This window comes from Triturus cristatus, chromosome 7 (genome assembly GCF_964204655.1).
Source record: "Triturus cristatus chromosome 7, aTriCri1.1, whole genome shotgun sequence".
In the NCBI taxonomy this organism is placed as follows: Eukaryota; Metazoa; Chordata; class Amphibia; order Caudata; family Salamandridae; genus Triturus; species Triturus cristatus.
In genome coordinates, this window is record NC_140590.1 from 1,691,864,604 (window position 1) to 1,691,891,346 (window position 26,743).

At 43.3% G+C, this 26,743-nt stretch overlaps 1 protein-coding gene across 1 annotated transcript in view; it reads right to left on the minus strand.

Annotated features, from left to right (window-relative positions):
- LOC146812772 (uncharacterized) overlaps positions 1-26,743 on the minus strand; it is a 159,637-nt gene that overhangs the window by 108,997 nt on the left and 23,897 nt on the right. The window contains exon 3 of the mRNA XM_085619883.1: positions 25,662-25,820. Coding sequence (XP_085476009.1) covers positions 25,662-25,820 — 159 coding nt within the window. The remainder of the gene's footprint in view (positions 1-25,661; positions 25,821-26,743) is intronic.

Consider the following 26,743-nt stretch of genomic DNA (forward strand, 5'->3'; position numbering starts at 1 on the left):
TTGGTGCTGGCAGCAACTACAACAGTGATAATCGGATCACACACAGAGATTCAATCATAAAAGATCCATGACTTGTGGTGCACTACGGTAGGGGTACCAAAGATAAGCGTGCTGATGTGAAGAAATTGTTAATGTCCCTTCGGGTTATTCCTGCTGCATGAGGTGGCGTTGTTGCGTCCGGTGTCTACAGCACGAAAGTCAATCAGAAAGGGTCCATGAGTTGTGATGCACAGGGTTAGTGGCACCTGAAGAACTCAGCGTGTGCGCAGCCAGCGATGATGGCGTGTCTTGCAGGACAGGATTGGATTGGATATGCGTGAGACCTGCTGACCACAGTGTAGGCCGGAGGCAGTGGTCAGCAAGGGCCTACAACCACATGGTGTTGACTTGTGGTGCACTGAGTCAGTGGCAATAGTGGCGCTCAGCGTGTGCGCAGGCAGCGATGATACGTAGTTCGGGCGGTCTGCACTGGGAGCAATGTCTTTTGCCTAATGAATTCTGTGTCAATAAGGCCACGTGGCGGTGACTTGTGGTGCACTGAGTTAGTGGCATCAGAAGCATTCAGCATGTGTGCAGCCAGTGATGATGCGTGGTGCGGGCGGGCCGCACTGGGAGAAATGTCTGTTGACTACTGGACTGCATCATCTGGAATCCCGACTCGATCTGAATTCTGAGCCCTGCTGTCCGCAGTGTAGATGGAAGGCAGTAGTCAGCGCAGACACCGAGGAATGCTTTTTGTCACTTCCTCTTGACAAAATCCGAGGACATAGAGTACGATTCTCTCTGCAATTAATAAATCAAGATTCAATTTAAATTGTGAGCTCTGTTGACCGCAGTGTAGGTGTTTGGAACAAAAGATGAAATATGTATGTAATACATTGTCGAAATGTGTAGGTTTGAGGGACGTTATAGTAAGTTGCCCACTGGACTCTGAAATTAATGAATCAAGACTGAATTTGAATTGTGAGCACTCAGCATGTGCGCAGCCAGCGATGATGCATGGTCCGGGCGGGCTGCACTGGTAGCAATGTCTTTTGCCTAATTAATTCTGCCTCAATAAGGCCACGTGGCGGTGACTTGTGGTGCACAGAGCTAGTGGTACCTGAAGCACTCAGCGTGTGCGTAGCCAGTGATGATGCGTGGTCCGGGCGGGCCGCGCTGGTAGCAATGTCTTTTGCCTAATGAATTCGAGCTTAATAAGGCTTCTTGGCGATGACTTGTGGTGCACTGAGATAGTGGCACCTGAAGTACTCAGCGTGTGCGCAGCCAGCGATGATGCGTGGTCCGGGTGGGCCGCCCTGGTAGCAATGTCTTTTGCCTAATAAATTCTGCCTTAATAAGGCTACGTGGCGATGACTTGTGGTGCACTGAGGGTGCACTGAGATAGTGGCACCTGAAGCACTCAGCATGTGCGCAGCCTGCGATAATGCGTGGTCCGGGCGGGCTGCACTTGGAGCAATGTCTCTTGCCTACTGGACTGCATCATCTGAAATCGCGTCTCGATCTGAATTTTGAGCCCTGCTGTCCGCAGTGTACATCGAAGGCAGTAGTCTGTACAGACATAACTCTGCAGTGCTGTGCCGCTGGGTTCACAGGGAGTCAGTGTCGAGGAGGCCAGCGGTCACGGCGATGGCCTTGTGTCAGGGTGAGGGCCACCGCTCTGGCAGACACATTGGCCTTTCTAGAAGTGAACCACGCCCAGAGCCCCGGCCTATTTATTCACATTTCTATGCTAGAGTGGCCTACATTGGACCAGCCCACTCTGCTTCCGGTTCCGCTTATGGGGACGACAACACACCTACATGACTGAGATCTTCCCCACTGCCTAAGGTAACATGGTTGTGTCCACTGTCCACAACAGTACAAGCACCAGCAGTATATGTACACATGGAGAGGTCTGTGCTCTGCATAGTGAGGTCTGTCTAGCACATTACTGCTACACTTGGCATTGTGTGCATTGTTATTGATGGGTGACTTGCCTCCTTCACACATACTTGGTTCCCACATCTCCCAACATTCAGCTATTGTGTGGCTGAGGGGCCATGCCGTTTTGGGAAGGTCCGCTGTTCTGTTCTTCGCTGCCTCGGTGGTAGTAGGGGGAGGTGGTCCGAGGGGAAGATCCTGGGGGTGGTGGCAGTGGGTGTTGTGGCCTTCTTGGGTGTTGGAGCTGCATGATCAGTAGCTCTATGACATGTGTTGGTCTTCAGATGTGGTTCTGGGCTGGACTCCCTTTCATACTGTAGGTAGTCGTCCTGCTTAACACCAGGAGAAGGCAGATGTTAAATTCCTACTGCTAACGCTGCTTATCGCCTGTTTTTGGATCGCATCTCAGATTTCGCTGGTTGTTGAAAATATCGAAAAGTGGTATTTTCATGTTCTTTTTGCACTGGAACGCCTATTCTGCATATCATTAGCGTGAGTTGTCGCTCTCATTGGTAGTGATGTTTTTTGGAGGAAGCTATCGCTGGAAAACTGGCGATATCGTCAGTTTTCACCAGGTTGAGAATGGGAAGATAATTCTTTTACTGCTGTAAAGTGCCGATAACTCAGCGATAAATTCTTGAGAATACACCCCATCATTATTTTTCTTTTTTTTCCATCCGGATTCGTGCACCCAGCCGCTTTAAAAAAAAAAAAAGAATAGTAATAATGTTTTAGCCCTGGGGCTGTTTGTGGGATCCCCTGAGCAGGCCTAGGGGGTCAGAGTGTTTGTAATCTGCCCACTTTTCTTGATTTTTCATCTTTTTTATTGTGATTCGCATGTAGCTACAACAAAGTCCTAATAAACAGAAGGGCTTGTTTTAGAGTCATCCTATAACCCAACAGTTGGGACTTATCGCCGAGTTATCAGAAGTTTAGCGCAGCAAAAGTGTTGAAAGAATTATCGCCCCATTCTCAAGTTGGTGCACACTGCCACATTGCCCACAGGCTGATGGTACCAACACAGTGGACAATCAACATCGTTACGCAGACAAAGCTGCTGACTGTGCTGCACCTGTTGGCCTCTGGTATCTTCCAACTAACAACTGCGAGAGTCGGAGGAGGCTCACAGTCGGCCCTATTAAACTTCCTCAAACATCTTGGATGCATGCCTACAAAAGCAACTTAGGGCCCCTGCATCCGAACCACCCGCTCGTCCCAATACGTAGTATTCCTGCACAACCAACCCCAACCCCAGGCGTTGCTTGATGCCTCTGTCCTCCAGATCCAAGATTGTAGTCACTGAAATGGGGGTGCGCCAGATCATGAAGTCTAGTAGTCAAGAGTAGTGGAAAAACAGTACTTTATTAGAAAAATATAAATTAACAACACAAAAACATCAAACAACGAGTGACATTGCCAACGGGGAACATCAACTTGTGGATCAAAATAACTGCAGATCGCCCTGGAAATCCCAAAACTCCGTATTCAGAAACCTGTTGGATAAATGAAGATAATGGTCAAGCGTTAGTATGGTCACAAACGTAATATGGTACAATGTATTGCACTTGGACAAACTGGAATGCTTACAGGTATGATCAATCCTGCACAAAATGATTGTAACAGAAGCTTGTGTGGTCGTAACCTTCGTAGGAAAGAAAAATAATGTTACAACCACACGAACTTCTGTTATGGTCTGATTATGCAGGATTTTTCAGACCTGTAAGCATCAGGGTTCATTTCAGCTTGATGCACCTGCATGTTCACTTCACCTACAATGCGCAGAAACAACTAGAGACCAAGCAAGGGAAGCACGCAATAGCAGCCTTCCTGCACATGTTGAGGGCAACTGACTACACACATGTACTACTTATGGCCCGTGCCGACACTGCACACAATCACCACAACAGAAACCACACGCATTCAAACAATGTGCAGGCAAAACTTGACCACCGGGGCCTGTACACTAATGTCGTCGCAAACTTCTCAGGCAGTCTGCATGATTCTTACATCTTTCGCAAGCATCCTAGCCCTAGTCCCCAGACCAGTCCGCCGCCCAGCGATGACTGCCCGACCCTACGCACCCAGACTTCAATGCTTACCTGCCGCCACTGGCGTGTGTCCAAGAGGGCCCACCACTTGCCGGAGCAACCTCCTCAGCCGTCGCTGGATTCCGCAGCACAGGCCCCCAGCGTATCCTGCTGCACCGCGCCGAGGAGTCATGTCTGTACAGCCAGCTGCCTTTGGCGTATACGCGGTCCAGCCAAGCTCACAATTCAAATCGGGTCTTGATTGTCAGGATAGCGTATCGAGGCCACACATCATCGCAGGCTGCACACCCACTTAGCTCTGGTGGCACTAACTCAGTGCAGCTCAAGTCATTGCCACGTGGCCGGAGGCCCGTGTCGGACAAAATGCCTCAGCTGCCACCAACTCTGTGCACCTCAAGTCATCGTCATGTGGCAGGAGGCCAGTGTCCAGAAAAGTGCTTCAGTTGGCACCATCTCTGTGCACCTCAACTCATTGCAACGTTGCGGGAGGCCCGTGTCGGTCAAAGTGCCTCGGCTGCCACCAACATAATAAGCACACGGATATATTCAGATAGAGAGTAGAAATGGCGTCGAGCACGTGCGCCTGGCCTTTTTTATTGGCAGGGTCACATGTCCTGTGACGCCTGTGCTACATAGGTGTAGTATGGGTGTAAAGCAGCTGTGAGGGAGTGGCTGTGGCAAGCTGACAACTAGACCTGTGATCACTACAGGGAAGACCTGGCAATGTAGCGTTGTAGTTCCCTTCCTGTAAGCTGAACGGAGTGGGCTGGCTGAAACGCGCATCCTTCATGACTTTACCAATATGGCGGTTTGAATCCACACAACCACCGAGATAGGTACACGATGGGTGCGCGACTCAATATATATATTAATATTTAGGAAAACAGAAGGCATGATATTATTTCAATAACAAAAAAAAGTACAAAAACTATTTTTGGGATATTAAAGTTACAAAATATCACTTTTTTTTTCTTCAAATTACTGAAAAAACCATAGCTTTAATAAACATTATAATTTGAAATCAGCATTTAAAAAACATTTAAAATTCACTGAAAGAAACATAGGTTTAAGGGACGTTATAGTTAGAAATTAGCATTTAAAAAAACCTTAGAAATTCACTGAAAAAAACATAGGTTTCAGTTACTTTTTTGGGGCCCTAGGGACCCCATCCCCAGGGCCTGACCGCTATTTTTATTATTTTTTTAAACGGGAACGTGCCCCCCCTCCCAAGGCCAATTTCAGCCCGGGGACCCCATTCCCTGGGACATGGCCAGACTTCCTTTCATTTAAAAAAAATGTATTTATATGGAGGGGGGGCCGCGTGGCCCTCCTCCTCAGGCCAATTATGGCCCCAGGAACCTCACTCGCGGGGCCAGCCTGTCCGTTTAAAAAAATATATATATAAAGGGGAGGGGGTCACGTGGCCCCCCTCCCAGACCACTTCTGGCCCCGGAGACTCCATCCCCCGGGGCCATCCCTTTCCGTTAGAGACCGTGGGGGGAGCCCCAATGCCCCCACAGTCCCTGCCGGCTCCCCGCCTCCTGCGGGAGCCGGCACTGCTTTTCCACAAGGGGAGCTGCTGTCATGCAGCTCCCCCTGTGGAAAAGCAATCATGCTTTGCTTCATTGAAGCGAGAGCAGGTTTCCCTGCTCTCGCTTCAACGAAGCAAAGCAGAGTTTGCAATGACAGGGCAGGAGCCGCACAGCTCCAGTCCGGTCATTGCAAACAGCAGTGCCCACACCCGGCACACTGCAGGTCCTGGCCCTGGGGGGTGGCGGTCCCCAGGGCCATCAAGGGCTCCAGGAGGGGGGCCACGTGGCCCCCCTCGTTACGAGTGTAAAGCCCCGGGGAGGTGGTAGTCCCAGGGGCCCGGGGGTCCGTAATGGACCCCCACATTCAAATACAAAGTGCCCCAGGCAGGTGGTGGTCCCCGGGGCAGTGAGTGGGGGGCTTGAGCCCCCACACTCATTAATTATCACAGCCCCGGGGAGGTGGCAGTCTCCGGGGCTTGCTAGGTCCTCCACCCTTATTTAGTGAAGCCCCGGCGAGGTGGCGGTCCCCGGGGCAGGGTGAGGGTGTGAGACCTCCCCTGCATTATTTGTCAAAAAAGCCCTGGGGAGGTGGCAGTTCCCGGGGCTGCGGTGGGCCATTTGCCCCCCACACATAATGAGCATAGCCCCGGGGAGGTGGTGGTCTCCGGGCTGCGAGGACCTGGCCCACCTGGGGCCCTCATTAAAATGAAGCGCAGGATTTTTTATAATTTCGTCGAGATTCACAACCCCAACACGAATTCTGCCAAAATTATTTAAAAGAAATGCTTTTTTGGCCCTGGGGTTCCTTGTGGGACCCCCTAAGCAGGCTTAGGGTGTCAGGGTGTTTCTACCCTGCCCCCGTTTCTTGTTTTTCATCTTTTTTTCAATGTTTTCTTGTGACTTGGTTCTACCGTGTAAAAAGATGGCTGCCAACACTTCCTGGTTTGGAGTGTTTGCAGCCAATCAGAGTGAAGCTCGTGCCCGGGATGGTTTGCGAAGCCACCGCTGCCCCAGATATCAAAACTTTTTATTTTTCTAATTTCTCAGGAACTACTGAACAGATATACACCATTTAAAACAATGGCTCTTTCTGAACCAAGGGCTACCTTCTTGCCAAATTTGGTGTAATTCTGTTCAGCAGTTCGGGCTGTAGCTTTGTCTAATGTTTCCTATGGAAAATTACATGGGGAAAACGTGTTTTGGGACCCCCCTTTTTGCTCGGCCCCCACTTGACGAATCACCCCGAAACTTTCAGGAGCTGACCATAGCGGGCCACTTGTTTTGAAAATTTCAATAAGATTCATCAAACGACGCCAAAGTTATTGGGAAAACAAGGTCCTAACTATAACTACCTACTGGCAACCGCCAGTAGCTTATATATATATATATTCAATGAAAAAACCATAGGTTTCACACACGTTATAGTTAGGAATTAGCATTTAAAAAACCTTAGAAATTCAATGAAAAAACCAAAGGTTTCACACACGTTATAGTTAGCTGGACATTTTACTCGTAAAAAACCATTGAAATTCCCCCGTTATAGTTAGTTAAGCTAACTATAACTCGCGCGCCCGCAATGCACTGCTGATGACGTCACATATTACATCACTCATGATATGGTCAGTGACATCACTCATGACATCACTGATGACATCTCAAATGACATCACTGATGACATCACTGATGACATCGTCCAGTGAATGTGTGTTTTTCTGAAAATTAAATATGTTTTATATATGTATATCTCAAGGTCGATGGAAGAATAAATGGGTATATAAGTGTCTAAATGGATGATTTTTTTTTGAAAAATTGATTGTGTAACTGACTGATTAGGTGTATCATAGTGAATACATGGCTTAGTGAGTAATGTTTAAATATGTATATATCTGTATCAGTCTTTCACTTTGTGTATAAGTGGCTGCATGGGTTGGTGAGCAGCTACATGAGTGTTTATATAGGTTATTAGTTGGTTTTTTGGGTATCAGTATAAGTGTCTGATGTCTTTATGGTTCGATGGGGGGTATTACGTAGTGCATAGGTGCATGAATGAGTGACTTACTGTTTGTATGTGTTGAAGATAGTATGTGTGCAGGACTGCATGGGTGGATGAGTGTGTGTATGGGTGTGTTAGTGAGTGAATGACTGTCTCTACATTGTTTTTATGAGTAACTACATATGTTTTAAACTAGTATATGTGACTATTGGTGTATATAAGTGAGTATATGTGAGAGTGAGAGATTGAAAGAGTTCCTGTATGAATAAGTATGTGTTTCTATAAGTGATTGTTTAAAAGACTAAGTATGTGTAAGTTTTTGTAGAAGTAAGTGTGGTGGTGTGTGTATAACTGTATATGCAAGTAAATGGATGTTTGATTCTTTATTAGCATGAGTGACTATGTGTGTGAGTAACTCTACGGATGAGTGGCATTGTGTAACAGGATGTATAGGTGTATGAGTACATATGATGAGTGAGTACATGTATGAGTGACTGTATAGGACTGTTGGTGAATGAGTGGATGTGTATGTGGATCTTAGAATTACTGAAGAGGTTGTTGTAACTGGTATTGGTATGTCCATTGTTTTGAAAAGTTTAGTCTCTATTTATGAATGTGTGTATCAAAGGTTATATTAGGGTGAGAGGAGGTCTGCCACTCTATCACAAGGATGATGTCATTAGTGATGTCATCAGTGATGTCATTTGAGATGTCATCAGTGATGTCATGAGTGATGTCACTGACCATGTCATGAGTGATGTAATATGTGACGTCATCAGCAGTGCATTGCGGGCGCGCGAGTTATAGTTAGCTTAACTAACTATAACGGGGGAATTTCAATGGTTTTTTACGAGTAAAATGTCCAGCTAACTATAACGTGTGTGAAACCTTTGGTTTTTTCATTGAATTTCTAAGGTTTTTTAAATGCTAATTCCTAACTATAACGTGTGTGAAACCTATGGTTTTTTCATTGAATTAGCAAGGTTTTTTAAATGCAAATTCCTAACTATAACGTGTGTGAAACCTATGGTTTTTTCAGTGAATTTGTACGGTTTTTTAAATGCTAAGTTATGTATTTTTTTCTATTTTTTTTACATTTATTTTTTTTAAATTTTCTATCCTTTTTTTAAGACTGTGGTTAAATTTTTAAAATTCTATAATATGTTTTTTTTAAAAAATTTTATAATACAAAAAGCTAAAATTTATTAGCAATATATTTTTTCCTTTTTTTTTTTTTTTTTTTTTTAGTACGCGTACCGTAAGCTTACGGTAAGCGTACGGTTTACGCAACGCCCGTAATATTTCTACGCTGTTTGCGTATAGTTACGCAATTTGCGTAGCCGTGCGTACTCCGCGTGGGACGCGTACGCGTGTACGCTACACGCGCACGTTACGCGGAAGTGTCGGGTAGTGACTGTTATGCGCATGCGCGCAAGCGCGTGTCTTTTTTACGCGCATGCGCACTTTTGCCGTAAGCGTACCGTAAGCGTACCGTAAGCGTACGGTAGGTCATGTGATCATGAAACACAACTTTTGATTGGTTGAAACTACTTTCAGTTCTAGAACTCTCCTACACCACACCCATTCCCCTCATTTCTGCTTGTGATCCCTTAGGAGAAGGAGCTGGGTTGTCTTTGTGATACGATGGCAGACCAGCAGAGATCTTCTGAGAGTGAGGCTAGCACTAGCAGCACTACCTTGAGGCAGAGAGCGAGGAAACAAAAGACCTCTTATGTATGGGATTATTTTACTTTTCCTGAAGGCCAGAAAAAGGTAAATGCACCCTTAGTAACTTGCAAGCTGTGTAAGCGTGTACTTTCAAGAGGTAATCCTGACAGGAAGTATTCCTTTGGGAATCATACCATGAAGAGACACCTCAAGGATGTACACAGAAGGACACATGCTGGACTTTTTGGAGGTAACCCTTCAGAAAGTCAACCAAGCACATCCACAGCAGCTCAGCCTGGACCATCATCTGCAGGGCTGACTCCTTCTTCTGCAGGTCAGGTGAGCCCTTCATCTGTGGGGGGAGCATCTCCTTTTGCTGGCCCTCTGGAAATTAACCCTCGATTTCTGAGGGTTGATATTCGATGTGCCTCTTGTCATGATCTAATTTGTCATAGGGAGACCAGTGTTTCCCTAGTGGACCTCAAAATAGATCAGCACACTTGTCACAGAGACTAATTTTCCCATTCTTTCTTTCCTCTCTCCCTGCATGAACACAACGGCTCTTTTAAGAGCCAACCTTATCTTTCATCTTTTTTTATAGATATTTTTTAAAACTTTTTATTTTTATTTTTTTACCGTACGCGTACGGTGCGCGTAATTTTTTTTTTTTTTTTTTTTAAAAACCACTATAAATCAATAATCACATTACAAGGACTTTGAAACACTACAATTATTATTATTGACTTACCATACCCACTCAAAAAAATATTTCTTCATTTGTTTTTTAAAAAAAAAATTCCTTTAAAAATGGGTCTAGTTTTCGAAAATTTTCTATATCAATCTGAAAAAAAAGAAAAAAGTATTAATATTTTTTAAACATTTTAAAATACAGTACTCGTATTTACATATTTTAAAAAAAATATTTTTGCCTTATTTTTGCTGTTTTCAGAATATATTGCATTTCACTTTAAATTGTGAAAGCAATTGCATTCATCATTTAACTGTGTGCTAAGAGTCTGCATCTGCACCAAAAAATGGCTCCCCTTTTCCATCTAATGCAACTGTGAAATCACCAGAACAATACGCAATAAATCTCTGCCTGTAATTCCTATTTGCACACAGTCATGTTTTCACATTAGTCACAAAACGAAATTTCTTTGCCAATTTAAATGCACACTTACTGCTCTTTTTTTTTGGCAAGTGAAAATCACTTTTACAGACTGACACATTATGAATCCACTTTTTAGATTTTCTTAAAAAGCCCATGTCCAAACTGCTTTTTCAGACCACCACCATGTGTATCCTCGGTGTCTGCCTACACTCCAGCCAGGGCAACCAGCCTTAGTGATGCTGAATGTATTTGCATTACTGACTGCAACCTCAAACCCTTAAAGTATTCCTTATTTTTACCAGTACACCTTAATTTATCATGAAAAAATTGTCCATATTATTTTACATGTTCCTCACATTTAAATTTCTCCCAAAACAGAAAATAATAAACACAACGTCTACAAAAGGAATTCCAATTCTATTATTCATTTCTTAATTTACCATATACATCCCCTCTCAAACTCTAAACTCACCTTTAAAATTAGTTAGTTGTGAAAGAAATGTGGCACTCAAACAGCAGATTATCAGAGCCAGGATCTCTGTTCTCTACACCTCTCTCCTCTCAGCAGAACCAGATAATGGCAAACTTTCCCTCTATTTTTCCACACATATACATGTAAGTTTCAAATCTCAGTGCTTCCCCCTTTTTTTCAAATGTAATCACACATTTCTATTGGTTGAAAACCAACCCTTTTCCAAAAGTACCCTGCCCCCAACTTGACTTCTGCCTAGTACCCTTCCCCCAACTTGACTTCTGCCTGCTACCATAGCAACAGCTCATGGAACACTGCTGTGTGGAGTTAGGTCAGAAGTTCGCCACACAATGTTTCAATTCCACAGAGCAAGAGTGCTTTACTTTTCAAACCTAACAGCAAATTCATAGTACTGTTCTTTGGTAACACATTTTTTTGTACCAATACAAAACATGCTTCTATTAATTTACACATACAGCCTAGTTTTTATTCTAGAATGGTATGAAACAGCCAATCAGTTCTTTTTGTTTTGAAAAAAATATGTATGCCTCCATTTCCAAACTGTCTTTCTTTTCTTATTGCCATTCTACTGAAAGACACCTCCTGAGTGCATCCAGTTCTCCTTTGAAGATGTTCACAGTGTGGATTGTAGGGCACAGCTATGTCTTCTGGAGTGAAAAGTTTGCAGAGAAAACAGGTATGGTGAGAGACCTTGCTTTGCCAAATGTAGACATTAAATGGATTGGTCAGAGAGGGTTAAAGTGGCACCAATTGATGCCATTGGTGAAATCCTTCATGCAAATCCAACACCCTGACCTCATAATAGTGCACTGTGGTGGCAATGACCTAGGCACTTTGACTGGGGTAGGTCTGGAAATGCTTATGAAGGACACCTTTGCACAACTGTTTTCACTTTTCCCTAAAACTGCCTTTGTGTTTTCCAACATATGCCAAAGGCAAAAATGGAACTGGTCCAATCATTTCTGTCCGCAAATTGACAAAGCAAGAAAGCACGTCAACAAATCTGTTTCTGCTTTCCTCCGTGACTATGGTATGGGTGCCATTTTCCACAACAACTTGCGTTATGACATGCAAGCCATTTATAGAGGAGATGGTGTGCACTTCAATGATGAAGGGAACAGAGTCTTCCTCTTGAACCTTAGACTCTGCATCGGTACTTACTTGTAGGTACCACTTAAAAAATCACTTCATAAACACAACGGCTCTTTTTAGAGCCCCCTAATATCTAAACTCTTAAATCTGCATTTCATTTCTTTTTTATTTTTTTTTTCATCCGTACGCTTACCGTAAGCTTACCGTACGCGTACCCCGTGATTTTTTTTAAAATCCATAAATGTTTTCTTTGTACTTTTCTGTCCTTCTTTGACCCCCTCACAAATGTAAGGGGGTCTGTAACTCTCCTCCTTGCCCCCTTTTCTTGTTTTCACTCTTTTTTTTCTGAGTGAAACACACAAAATGGCGGCCGCCGCTTCCTGGTTTCGGCCGATTAGAATGTTTACTAAGATCTAACAGCCAATCAGAATCGCGCTCGCGCACGCCACCGTACGCGTACGGTAAGCTTACGGTAAGCGTACGGTAAGCTGGCTCAGATATATATATTGATTTAAATGCTATTTTCTCAGGACATACTGAACAGATTTACACCAAACCTACAAAAGGCACTTCCTTGACCTAGGGACTACCTCTCTGCCAAATTTCTAGTAATTCTGTTCAGCCGTTCGGGCTGTAGCCCTGTCTAAAGGTCCTATGGAAAAATGCATGGGAAAAACGCGTTTTGGGACCCCCCTTTTTTCTCAGCCCCCGCTTGACGAATCCCCCCGAGAATTTCAGGGTAGGAGCGTAGCGCCCCACCTATTTTGAGAAATTTGCGAGGATTCGTCGACCGGCGCCAAAGTTATTCAAAATAGAATGTTGCGGATTTCCTATGGAAAAGGGGTCCTAACTATAACTACCTACTGGCGACTGCCAGTAGGTAATATATATATATATATATGTGTATATATATATATATATATATATATATATATATTCACTGAAAAAAACAAAGGTTTCAGAGGCGTTATAGTTAGGAATTGGCATTTAAAAAACGTTAGAAACTGGGGAATTTCTAGGGTTTTGTACGAGGGAAATGTCCAGCTAACTATAATGCCCCTGAAACCTATGTTTTTTTCAGTGAATTTCTAAGGTTTTTTAAATGCCAATTCCTAACTATAACGCCCCTGAAACCTTTGTTTTTTTCAGTGAATATATATATATATATATATATATATATATATATATATTCACTGAAAAAACCATAGGTTTCACACATGTTATAGTTAGCGGAAATTTTACTGATAAAAAACCAATGAAATTCCCCCGTTATAGTTAGTGCAGGCAACTATAACTCACGCGACCGCAATCCTCTGCTGATGCTAATACTGTATTTAGACACTTATTTGCCCATGTCTTCTTCCATACATTTTTAGCTATACATATATTACAAATATTTTTTTTTCATAAAGACACATATGTCATCAGCAGAAGATTGCGGTCGCGTGAGTTATAGTTGCCTGCACTAACTATAACGGGGGAATTTCATTGGTTTTTTATCAGTAAAATTTCCGCTAACTATAACATGTGTGAAACCTATGGTTTTTTCAGTGAATTTGCAAGGTTTTTTAAATGCTAATTCCTAACTATAACGTGTGTGAAACCTATGGTTTTTTCAGTGAATTTGTACGTTTTTTTAAATGCTAAGTTACTTTACGCCATTCGTGGTGTGCGCGCCCACTTAACGCAGTTCGTTCCGTGCGCGCACGGTGCGCTTCGCGCACCGTGCGCGCACAGTGAGCACGCGGTGCGCTTCGCGCACCGCGCGCCCACTTTACGCAGTTAGTGCCGTGCACGCACGGTGGGCACGCAGTGCGATGACAAAGCAAGAAAGCACGTCAACAAATCTGTTTCTGCTTTCCTCCGTGACTATGGTATGGGTGCCATTTACCACAACAACTTGCGTTATGACATGCAAGACATTTATAGAGGAGATGGTGTGCACTTCAATGATGAAGGGAACAGAGTCTTCCTCTTGAACCTTAGACTCTGCATCGGTACTTACTTGTAGGTACCACTAAAAAATCATTTCATAAACACAACGGCTCTTTTTAGAGCCCCCTAATATCTAAACACTTAAATCTGATTTTCATTTTTTTTTTTTTTTTCCTACCGTACGCTTACCGTAAGCTTACCGTACGCGTACCCCGTGATTTTTTTTAAAATCAATAAATGTTTTCTTTGTACTTTTCTGTCCTTCTTTGACCCCCTTACAAATGTTAGGGGGTCTGTAACTCTCCTCATTGCCCCCTTTCCTTGTTTTCACTCTTTTTTTTCAGAGTGAAATACACAAAATGGCGGCCGCCGCTTCCTGGTTTCGGCTGATTCGAATGTTTACTAAGATCTAAGAGCCAATCAGAATCGCGCTCGCGCACGCCACCGTACGCTTACCGTAAGCGTACGGTAAGCGTACCGTAAGCGGGCTCAGATATATATATTGATTTAAAGGCTATTTTCTCAGAATCTACTGAACAGATTTACACCAAACCTACAAAAGGCACTTCCTTGACCTAGGGACTACCTCTCTGCCAAATTTTGAGTAATTCTGTTCAGCCGTTCGGGCTGTAGCTCGTTCTAAAGGTCCTATGGAAAAATGCATGGGAAAAACGCGTTTTGGGACCCCCCTTTTATCTCTGCCCCCGCTTGACGGATCCCCCCGAGACTTTCAGGGTAGGAGCGGAGCGTAGCGCCCCACCTATTTTGAGAAATTCGCGAGGATTCGTCGACCGGCGCCAAAGTTATTCAAAATAGAATGTTGAGGTTTTCCTATGGAAACGTGGTCCTAACTATAACTACCTACTGGCGACCGCCAGTAGGTAATATATATATATATATATATATATATATATATATATATATATATATATATACTGCTTGCACTATCTTTCTGCCCCTCTAATCGCGTCAAATATACAAAAACATTTTCAACTGAACAAGGCGTCTGAGTCTGCATCTACTATTATCCACAATACAAGATCCTCTTCCTTGTTGCAAGCATCTGATGTCAACACGCTCAGGTCCATACTATTGCTTGCTGACAACGAGGACAATGCATCTATTTCCATCCAAGATGAACTTAGACAAATGGACATCACTGGGAACAATCCTTCTAGCAGTCCATTTCGTCCACCTTCAACCTTCATTCCTTTAATGCCAAAGGATGCTATTGATATTTTTAGTGACTGTGTTATAGAAGATTTAAAAAAAATTAACAAAAATGTTTCACGAAAAGCTAGCCAAAGGAAACATTTGGAGACGTAGTACTCTAATCTTATTCGAAAATTGCAATCCAATGATGAGTTGTTTATCAATAAGGCAGACAAAGGAGGCAACATAGTCTTGTGGCCTAAAACTATGTATATGGAAGAAGCCTCCCGTTATTTTAACAATTTGGACTGCTACAGAAAAGTTTCTTTTAATGAATTGAGGCAGAACAAAGATTTAGTGTTCCAAGAATTGGCTCAATGGAAGAGAAATGGCCTACTAACAAATAATGAATACGGATTTTTAAAGAAGGAATTTCCGCTGACTCCAACTTTGTATTTCATACCTAAGATTCATAAAAAAGAATCACCAATTCCAGGGAGACCAATAATATCTGCACAAAAAGGTCTTTTAGAGCCCATGTCTAAGTAAGTGGACTTTTTCCTACATGAATTTGTGGAAGATCTCCCTTCTTTTATCAGAGTTACAGGTCATTTTTTATCAAAAATACAATCCGTGCAATGGGAAGATGACTGTCTCTTGATAGCAATGGACATATGTTCGTGGTATACTAGTATTCATCATTCAGATGGTATGAAAGCAGTAAGTGAGTATTTGAGTAAGCGAAGTATCCATTATTATGAGCACAATAAGATGATCTTAAGAATGATTAAGTTATGTCTCAATAGAAATTTACCAGCAGTTACGTGGTGTGGCAATGAGGGTATGCATCTCTCCCAGCTATGCGTGTTTGCACGTTGGCTGGTGGGAGGAGCATGTCCTCAGAACCACCCACAAGGATATGTTTGATGCACATGTACTCCATTGGTGGAGGTTTATTGATGACGTTTGTCTAATATGGAAAAGATCAATTGAAACGGCAGTCAATTCATTGATGCCATTAATCACAACAATTTAAATTTAAAGTTCACAGCTAACTAGAGCAAAGAGAGAGTGCAATTTTTAGATGTGGAGTTATACATAGAGGGCAATACTATTCAAACTAAACTCCATAGAAAATCAACTGCCGGTAATTTTGTACTCCATGTAAGTAGCTCCCACCCCAAACATCTTATTCAGAGTATCCCCTATGGGGAATTTGTAAGAATCCGGTGAATCTACAGTGCAGAAGCAGACCTAATTAAACACCAGGCTGAAGCCTCCCACCGTTTCAGCACTAGTGGCTACAAAAATAAAGATCTTAAAACGGCCTTAGAGAGAGCTAACCAAAAGAACAGAGAAGAATATTTGGCTACTATAGCCATCAAGTCATCTCAGACTCAAGTTACCACCATCATGCAGAATAGTGATCATCTAAATGCAATGAGATTGATCACTACATTTAGTCAACAGGAGAGACAATTACGTAAGATCCTGTACAAGAACTGGCTAATTGTGTTGTCTGACATTACGATGTCACAAATATTGCCAAATTTTCCAAACTTAACTTTTAGACGAGCACCTTCGATGAGAGATGTTCTAGTCAAGTCTAGTCCAGAGGTGTCTTGCCCTAAAACTTGGTTGACGGCACGGCCGGGATTTTTCAGATGTAGCTCATACAGAGCTTGTAAATTTGGCAAGAATACCACTGAATATTGCACTGCCTTTGATTCCAAACCCACTAAAATTAAGGGTCATTAAACTGATTTTGCAGTCTATATTTTGGAATGCACATGCCATCTGCAATATGTTGGGAGTACTAAACTGCAAGAATACTCCAACATTTAAGGGCATTTGTGAATTCTGATCCCAATTATCTGGTAGCTCGCCATTTAAAACTTACATAATAACAACATCAATGATCTCAGTAATTATGTGGTGGCGTCAGTACCCAAATCCATCAGGGGTGGTAACCGTGGAAAGAGACTCAGGCAGCTAGAATCTCAATTTATAATGCTGCTAGATACCAAGATACCAAATGGTTTAAACACAGGAGAAGATCTTCATAATTTTTTATAAAATTGGTTTTCTTGGTATAATCTCTTAAATCTGAGGGTCTATTCTGCAGTTTTATATGTTGTCTTTTAACTAGAATTTTAACTCTGTTTTTACTGGGTTTTACAGGGTCTCCCTGGTCTTACTCGGTTTAGGAGGGTTTGTAATTCTAGTTTTTAGCCCCAGTCAGTGATACTAAGTAAACGTTTCAATAGTTTATGTTACCTGAATATGCTACAACTATTGGTCTAGTATGCACGTGCACTTTTTCCTAGAATTAGGAGTAAGTCGTGAAACATTATAGACCATGCTACATTGGTCCCCAGGTTATATCTACTAGCAAATTATTTGTGCACTTGCACTTTATTCATAATGTGTAAGGACATTCAGCCAGTGGCCTCGTGACAGATTTTATAATTATGCACAGGAATCAATGCTCATACTTGCACACCTAATGGAAAAAAGATAAAAATACTTTGTTTGTTTGCACTAGCACACTATCATTGCACTTTAGGAATTCCAGCGACATCTTACGTATACTTAGAGGTGTTCTCTTAGTATTTGGTCAAGGCAATACTTAGATTAGAACTGTACTGTATAGTCATTTGGACGAACTGTTCTTAAATGCCTTATATATATTTTAGGAACGTATTTTTGCACTGTATAACTAGATGTTTTCTTTTTTATAATTTTAACTAAGAAATTCTGTCTCGTTTTAGTGCTGTATCATGAGCAGGGAAACCCTTGTAGTATGTTGTCTATGTTTATTACTAGTGGGCGTGTTTACAATGGGAGATATGGGATTGTATCACTATTTAAAGTAGTCTATTGGTCCAGCGCGTCATGTGATCAAGACCGCGTTTCGCGGTCAAAACGCGTCAGGCTGGGCACTTGCTTTCTACCTTCGATGCATAGACTAATTCTTTTGAAAACTCAACGATGTGGTCTGCGCCTTTGTTCGAGCTGGTGATTCGGCGAAAAAGGACTGTGGTTACCATATATATATATATATATATATATATATATATATATATATATATATATATATATATATATATATATATATATATATACACTTAAAAAACCATAGGTTTCACATAGGTTATAGTTAGGTGGACATTTCACTCGTAAAAAACCAATGAAATTCCCCCGTTATAGTTAGTTCAGATAACTATAACTCGCACGCCCGCAATCCACTGCTCATGACGTCACAATTACATCACTCATGACAAGGTCAGTGGCATCACTCATGGCATCACTGATGACATCATCCTTGTGATAGAGTGGCGGTCGCGCAAGTTATAGTTATCTGAACTAACTATAACGGGGGAATTTCATTGGTTTTTTACGAGTGAAATGTCCACCTAACTATAACCTATGTGAAACCTATGGTTTTTTAAGTGAATTTGCAAGGTTTTTTAAATGCTAATTCCTAACTATAACGTGTGTGAAACCTATGGTTTTTAAGTGAATTTGTACGGTTTTTCAAATGCTAAGTTATGTATTTATTAATATATATATTTTTTTTAAGGTTTTTCACCGTCCGCGCACCGTGCGCGCACCGTGCGCTTCGCACACCATGCGCGCGCTTTGGGCGCACGGTGCGCTGCACCCACCGTGCACAGTGCGCGCACCGTGTGCGAACCCCGCGATTTTTATAAAAAAAATAAAAAAAAATTATTTCACCAATGGGGGTCCTTCTGTGACCCCCTGACAAAGGCTAGGGGGTCAGGAACTCTCTTCCCTGCCCCTTTTCACGTTTTCCACCTTTTTTCCCCCTTTTCTTTTCAGTGCGAGAGACAAAATGGCGGCCGACACTTCCTGATTTCGACCGATTCGAATGTTGACTGACATCTAACAACCAATCAGAATTTCTCTCGCACACGGCACCGTGCGCGCAAGTGCGCGCACCGTGCATGCACTGTGCGCGCATATAGATATTTATATGCTTTTAAATGCTATTTTATCAGGAAATACTGAACAGATTGACACCAGACCTGCAAAAGGCACTTCCCTGACCTGAGGACTACCTCTCTGCCAAATTTCAAGTAATTCTGTTCAGCCGTTCGGGCTGTACCTTCGACTAAAGGTCCTATGGAAAAATGCATGGGAGAAACGCATTTTGGGACCCCCTTTTTTCTCGGCCCCCGCTTGACGAATCACCCCGAGACTATCAGGGTAGGAGCTGAGCGGAGCGCCGCATTAGTTTTGAAAATTTCGCGAAGATTCGTCAACCGGCGCCAAAGTTATTTAAAATCGAATTTTGAGATTTCCTATGGAAACACGGTCCTAACTATAACTATCTACTGGCGACCGCCAGTAGATATTATATATCTCAAAATCCTCGCCACTTCTGTCTTCTGCAAGAAGAATATCGTGAGCAAACCCAATTTTTGTGCTGATTATTTTTATTGCTCACGCCTCTCCGCCATTATATATAGATATATATATATATATAAAAAAGTGGCGTATTAGTTTGGGGATTGAGTACCCAACTCTAGTAGTAATCACAACCCGTGTCAGGGTGAGCGCCTAAAGTCACTAAATAAACTTGAGTTCAACCTCCTTGTAGCCATGGTACAGAGCAGGCAGGCCTAATTTAAAGGTAATGTGTAAAGTGTTTATGCAACACCAAACAGTAATGAATGAAAAATACAACACAAGAAAAATTCCAAACCAATTTAGAAAAATAAAATACATTTTCATAAATAACATGACACTAGAACGACTAAAATCATATCTGGGAAAACGGAGCTATGATTTCTAAAAATCGAAGGTTCAAAATAGCACAAAAAAGCGTTAAGCGCCATCCCCGGTCATCTGGTTGCGCTTGACCAGTACCTAGGTGCAAGTTAAGGCCAACTGCGATAGAGCGTGTGTCAGATACAGAAGCCAAGTTCAACCTGGTCGGGGGTTTTACCTTTGTACTGAGGACCTGTTGACGAGTTTGGCGGTCTTGGGACCACCATTCAAATGGTGTCAGAATAACTGCTGCACTGTTGGTGGTCCTACCGCCCTATTACGATGCATGTGGTTTCATAGGCGAAAGACCGCATTGGCTCAGCCGCCACCAGGAATTTTCTACCGCAGTGGGAAAGGCCAAGGCCTATGTCAGAGGGTGGACCACCAGTGTTACCGCTGGCCCAATTACGATATGCCGTCTCGGCGACATGTCTGTGGCGGTCCAACCACTACAACTGAGCTGGAGAAAAGGGGTAAATATATGTGTCTGAAAATCACCTGTACTCAGCTTTACATGTCCTGTGCCTCCATGGAATTGATCGTACATGTACTACCGCTGCTGCTTGATGATGTCCAAAACCGAGACCGTTGTGGGTGCAACCCATGGTAAGCTATACTCTTACTCGTTTCCATAGACTCCTCAGAAAACAGATGCCCCACCATGGCCCTGGCAAGAGTTTGGGGGTCCCTGGGCCAAACATATTTTGTGGGCCCCTGTTCTGAATAGTTCTGAACGCATGATCTGATTACAGCTCAATGATGCCCTCTTCGGCAGGTCACTGACACTGCACAGGCACACTCTACCAAAGGCGAAATGTGTTTACATCTCATAATCATGGATAGTGATGTATATATTATATTGTGTCATACAACAGCACCTCCTCATCAATATTACACCTATTGATCTCTGTGACACCCTCACATGGCTCACATGCCAGATCCTGCTGTGATATTAAAGATACATCTGTATGAATGTGTCCTGAAACTGAAACACATCTTCTCTGCAAAATCTCTGCAATGGACTGTCACACATCATCTACATGAAAAAGTAATATCAGGTAAATGGGATTCCAAATAATCAGTGTGGGAAGCATTCAAAGGTCACAATGTAAAGACCCTCTGCAGAATAGGCATGCCTCTACCAGGAGTACCCCTGAAAGGCTGGGTCCATGGGCCACAGTCCACTCTGCACTCAAAACCTCTATGTGCACAGGACCTGTGGCTTGAAGTATATCAGGGACAAGCAATAGCATAACCAAGTGCCACCATGCATATGTGGGAAATGTGACAGTGTAAGTCATGAAAGCAAACATAGCAGTTACAGCATTTGTCACATATTTAGATAAAGTAGGTGTATGGTACACACACACAAATGGACACATGTCCATAAAAATGTCTACAGAGGTATGACAATTGTGGATAAACAAATATTTAACTTGCACACATCAAAAACATTTCCAACCTACATCATAGGTAGAAGTGCAAACTAAATGATGCTGACATTGCCCAAGCCAAGCTGAAATACTTGCCATATGAAATACCGCCCAATGCAATATCAGCCCCAATTGGGTTTCACCCCACATATCCATCCATTGAACATTTCCCCTTGTTCTGTGTGACTCCAGCACTAGTTCCAAGGTCAGATCATACTAAACACTTCAAATGGATCAGCAATCAGGGCGAAACAAACACAACTGCAGTCCCATATCCCAAAGTATTCAATAATATCAAATAGGTAGGAAAGTAATGGCAGGACAATGTGTTCTAAACAAAGCAAATGTTTAATTATGCAAAAACAATTAGATGCACTAAACCAACGGCCAATTGCCAGTCTATTTTCAAAATGTATGGTCCAGCACACTACTGTGCCACGGAACTTGCCCTTCATGACATTGCCAGGGAAGCTCCTCACAAAGGGGCATCAATTGGGCATGGCAGGCACCTCGAAGATCTTACTTGGGATGGGGACGCTTGGGTTTGGTAGGGGTTTCCTAGGGTTTGGAAGATGGAGATTTGGGAGACGAAGAGGTGGACTGACGTTTAGAAGGGGTGGTTCGACGTTTTGAAGTGAGAGCCTTGGAAGTGGAAGGGGTGGCTGGGTCTGGACTAGGGGAGGATTTGGAGGTGGAAGGGGTGTGTTTTTGGGTACGGCAGGGGTTGGACCCTTTGTGGAAAGGGTGGTAGGTGGCTTAGGAGGTCAGAGGGCCAGGTGAATGGTTGGATCCTCAGTGGGGTTCTTGGGAATGTCTTTGGGAGTGAGCGGGGTCTTGGAGGTAGAGGGAGTGTCAGCGTCTGATGTGTTTGTGACTGTTGCTGGTGCAGGTGCAATTGTGTCAGGTGTATGTGGTGCAAGTATGGGTGTGTCTTGTTTCTTTGGTGTCAGTTGGGTGTGTGATGGTTTCTGTCTGAGTTTCTTAGGTGCGTATAGCATGAGTGACGTGTCTGTGGATGTTGCTGCAGTTCAAGAGCAGGGTGTGTGTGTTGTGACTGCTGATGTGGTGGTGACTATGGGTGTGGATGTCTGTGATGTCTGTATGGATGTGATTGTGGTTGTGGTGGTGCTTGTGGATGTGAAGGTGTCTGTGCTGGGTGGGGATGTGGTGGTGGGGGTGTGGTGTGTGTATGCATGTGTGTTGTCTCTTCTGCTGTCTAGTGTTACATACCTGTTGCCAGAATGCAATTGGGCTGGACCATACATTGAAATACTGACACATATCATGGGTCCTGGGATGATAATTTCATAGTAATACACTTACAGATAGCATTCCAACATGTGGCATCTAAAGGAGATTGATACATGTGATCTTATATACAAAAATACACGTACATACTTTGAGTATTGCATGTTAGGAAAGTAGATAAACAGCACAATAGCAAAAGCTGAGATGAGAGCAAAAACAATATTGAAGTGTTGTGACAGTCAGTGAGGCAAACTTACCAGGCTCCACTCCCCCAGGTATTCCTGTCAAGCCCTTAGAGTGTAGGATCTGCAAGACCTTCTCCTCCCAGGGAAAGAGTTGTAATGGGGTGCTGGGAGGACCAACACCAGTCTTCTGAGTCTCCAGGTGTTGCTTGGAGGCCAAGGAATGCACCTTCCCCCTCAGGTCATGCCACCTCTTTCTGATTTCCTCTTTTGTGCGCAGAGTTGTACCTACAGTGTTCACCTTGCTGACCATCCTGTCCCACATTTCCCTTTTCCTACTGAGAGGAGTATGTTGGATTTGGGCTCCAAACAATTGTGGCTCTACTGATTTCATCCACCATGACTGACAACTCAGCCTCTGAAAAACATGGATTTTCTTGACCGGACATAACCTTTAAATAAAGTGAGTGACAATGACTCACAAAAAACACCAAGGGATATTAGAAACAAATTGCGACAAAAGTGTGCGGAGAGTGTTAAATGGTATTGGGAAGAAAAGGAATTTATGTGTCCAACATTGTATCGCTGTCTTGCTGTACTACAGTGGAGAGGCAAAGGATCATGGTCTGTGATGGGGTGTATTTTATAGTGTGACTTGCAGGTGTGTCCACTTGGCCAATGGATATCAGCTGTGTTTTTTTGTATCAATCCAATGGGCACTCTTCTGGTGCTTTGTTGAGAGTGTACCGTGTCGGCCTACCACTGTCGGGGAACAGCCGCTAGGGGACCGCTACTACAACTGTGTTATTGTATTCTGGTCAGCAGGAAGCTGTGGCTCTGATGGCGTCTGAGTACGTATTGCCAACATTGCAGTCCACTGCGGCCCAGGTGGGACACACTGTCTACGGCAGTTTGCGGTTCAGGCCGCATGCATGGTAATAAGGCGGGCAGAAGACCAGCGGTCTTCTTGGGACCATCAACGCGGGAGACCACCAAACTCATAATCAGGCCCTTAGTCTGTGAAATAAATATGTGATGTTACATCGCATGTGGTACAATGCATGTGATTACAAAGCGGTCGTTACAACGACCATGTTGTTACAACGCATAACATTACATCGCAAGTCGTTTCTATGACTTGCTGTAGGGGGCGCGCTGGATTTAGGAATAGTATAATTTACTATTCCAACTCTAGCCTGCATAACAGTAGGGAAGGTGTAGGAATAGTAAATTATACTATTCCTTAGTTTAGTGCGCCCCCTATAGCAAGTCGTAGAAATGACTTGCGTTGTAATGGTTAGGGTTATAACAACACGGTCGATGTAACAACCGCGTTGTAATCGCATGAGTTGTACCGCATTCGATGTAAACGCTGCTTCCCTTGTGAAATGAAAGTAAAAAATATCAGCAGGACAGCAGCCTGTGGCAAAAGAAGGCTCCATAGCCACCAGACATAATTTCAGTTTAGCTGTTGAGTTTTGGTGGAAAAGTTGCATGTGGGAGTAATTTCAATTTCACCCCAAGAGGAGCTCTTTCGACGGCTGGATACTTTTGGCGCCTTAGTCCAGTAAAGATTTCAATGTTTGGAGTTAGTCACTTTTTTAGAGCTTGGATTATTTTGGCCGGTCAACGCTGCTGGCTGTAGCCAAAGAGGACTCCACAAGGTCCAAAATCTTACCAAACTGCGATTCCATAATATTCTGAATTTTGGGAATCACTACTTTACTTTTATACATCTTGCCGTATGTGACATAAAATATATATTTTAAATCTCAACTAAATTATAGTTCAAGGAATGATATGAGGGTCCAATACAATGCAGTGAGTCTTGAAAATAAAATGTGTGCATGGCTGAGTGAGCAGAGTGGAGTCTACTGCTTGCCTTGACCCCAAAGTCTGTATTCGAGAGGAATGGACACATTGTTCGACTTTCCATGAGTTCACGTTGAGTTTAATTCTTAAGGGCAACACGTACCCGGCCATCATGGCAAGTGACCCTTAATGGCTGTGAAGCCCTTGATGGTGATATTATTACAAAGGGATGTTCTTGGTTCAACAGCGGCATGGGCAAGCAACAAAAGACAACTGGGATGAAAATATTATTCAATGAAAAGAGCACTATGATAGAATTCTGCATTGCGGTACCACCTTTACAACTGTGCGAAGCATGGAGTTGGCTGCCGCAGTGCACTGAACGTGTACAGGCGTACTGAGAGGGATTTGATAGAAGTGACAGAGCACAGCAATAGGATCTGGAACTTTTTCAACCCTATTCTTGTTCATGCAAGGACAACAATCGGGTACCACAAAAAGCGACAAGAACAACACTGTAGGAGAACTTCAATGCACCGGGTTGGACCTAGAGGGACAGGGGTATCACTGGGATAGTACCTCCAGATACTGTGATGGGACCTGATGCACTGGGACCACAGTAAGCAGGCATTGGGATCAGCATGGAGAGTGCAAGGGATAGGGTTCTTACTTGGCCAGGATCTAGAATCCCTTAGATGAGGTCCGCAGGCAATGGGACACTGTCATGGGTGAGATCTTGAAGCACAAGCGTTATCTTGGTGGTGGGACATGGACACACTTGTCTGGGACCTGGAAACACTTGTGTGGAACCTGCAAACACTGGTTTGGCACCTGGCAGCACTGTTTTGGGACATAGAAGCACTGGTGTAGGGCCTGGAAGCACCTCTGAGGATCCCGAAAGCTGTGATTTCATGAACCGGGTGCACTGGTGTGGGACCTGGAAAGACATTGTATGACCTGAAAGAAAGATGTTGTAATGCATTGCACAAGGAAGCACAAGGATAGGACAAGTGGGTACTGGGATTATCACATGGGTGGAGCCTGGAGACACTAAGGGAGGGTGCATGGGGGTTTGGACACAAAGATAGCAGTGGCTTTGGGTCCTGGAGCTATGGAGGAAACTGAGGTGGGCAGGGGATTAAGGGATTCAGAAGAGGCATTCAGATGACATATGATGCTCTGGAGGAGCATTCCTAATGGTAGGATAATCCCCATTTGTCTCTATTATCCTTGGAGTCTACTCACCCTTTTTCAAGACACCCTGGCCCGGACCACAGCCTCGGATCTTGTGACAGTCATCGCATGTGCTCTTGGTGGCAGGTGGAGTTCTGCAGGTGAATCCTTCTCTGCAGGCGCAGCGGGTGTTCTGGGTTGGGATGCAGATAGCAACCACATCGAGAAAAGCTGAGGATCAGAAAAATAACTACATTTAATCTGCACTTCATGCAGCCCGCTGGTAAATCCATATCTTTCCCTACATACACACAGTAGCAGATGGTGGATTATTACCATAAAAACGTAACAACATAGTGCAGTAGGGGCTCACCACAATTCTCAGTAGAACTCTGCTCCACCTCTATTATCCTATGCCACAAGCAGCAGGGAATTTCTCAGAGAAATTAATGTTAATTTTAAGTACTCCCAGCGATTGTAAAGCCAAGAAAACTGCACAATAAAATTCCAAAGCCAATTTAGAAAAATAGCGAAACAAAAGACACCAAAATCAGAGAAGGGGAATGGAGATATGCATTTTTAAATTTTTAACACAAAAAGCACCTAGAAAAAGCAAAGCACCAATGTAAAGTGTTAGTTGTTGGTTGATCGGGCCTGGCACCATTTCAGGTGGATAACAATGGAGCAAAGGGCAGATGGATGCACAAGTCAGGTTTCACCAGTCAAAGTTTTTCCATGATTTAGTCACACTTATGGAGGTGAAACTCTTACTGCAGGGCAAGGTCAATGGCTGAATCTGGCAAAAGTTTACCAAAGTCAAATATGTAATTGCTGAGCTCGCAAAAAGCCATTGGTTTTGGCCCCAAAAGCTCAGAGAATGACTAGGTTTATTTTGTAGCTGGCCAAATTGCTTCATGCTGTGATAGATTTGCTGCCTTGCTACAGTCCAAGATTTTACCTTCTGGCATAGCCACTTTTTCCTAATCAAAATCCTCCTTGGATTAAAGCTGGAAGCTGTAACTGGGCAAAGATAAACAAGGCTGGATACCTTTTACCCTGGGGCCTGACAAACACATTTTCAGCATAGTAAATGCTCCAGGCTGTAAAAACCTGATTGTCTTGTCCACCTTTGGTGTTCCTTGTTCCACTCCTCT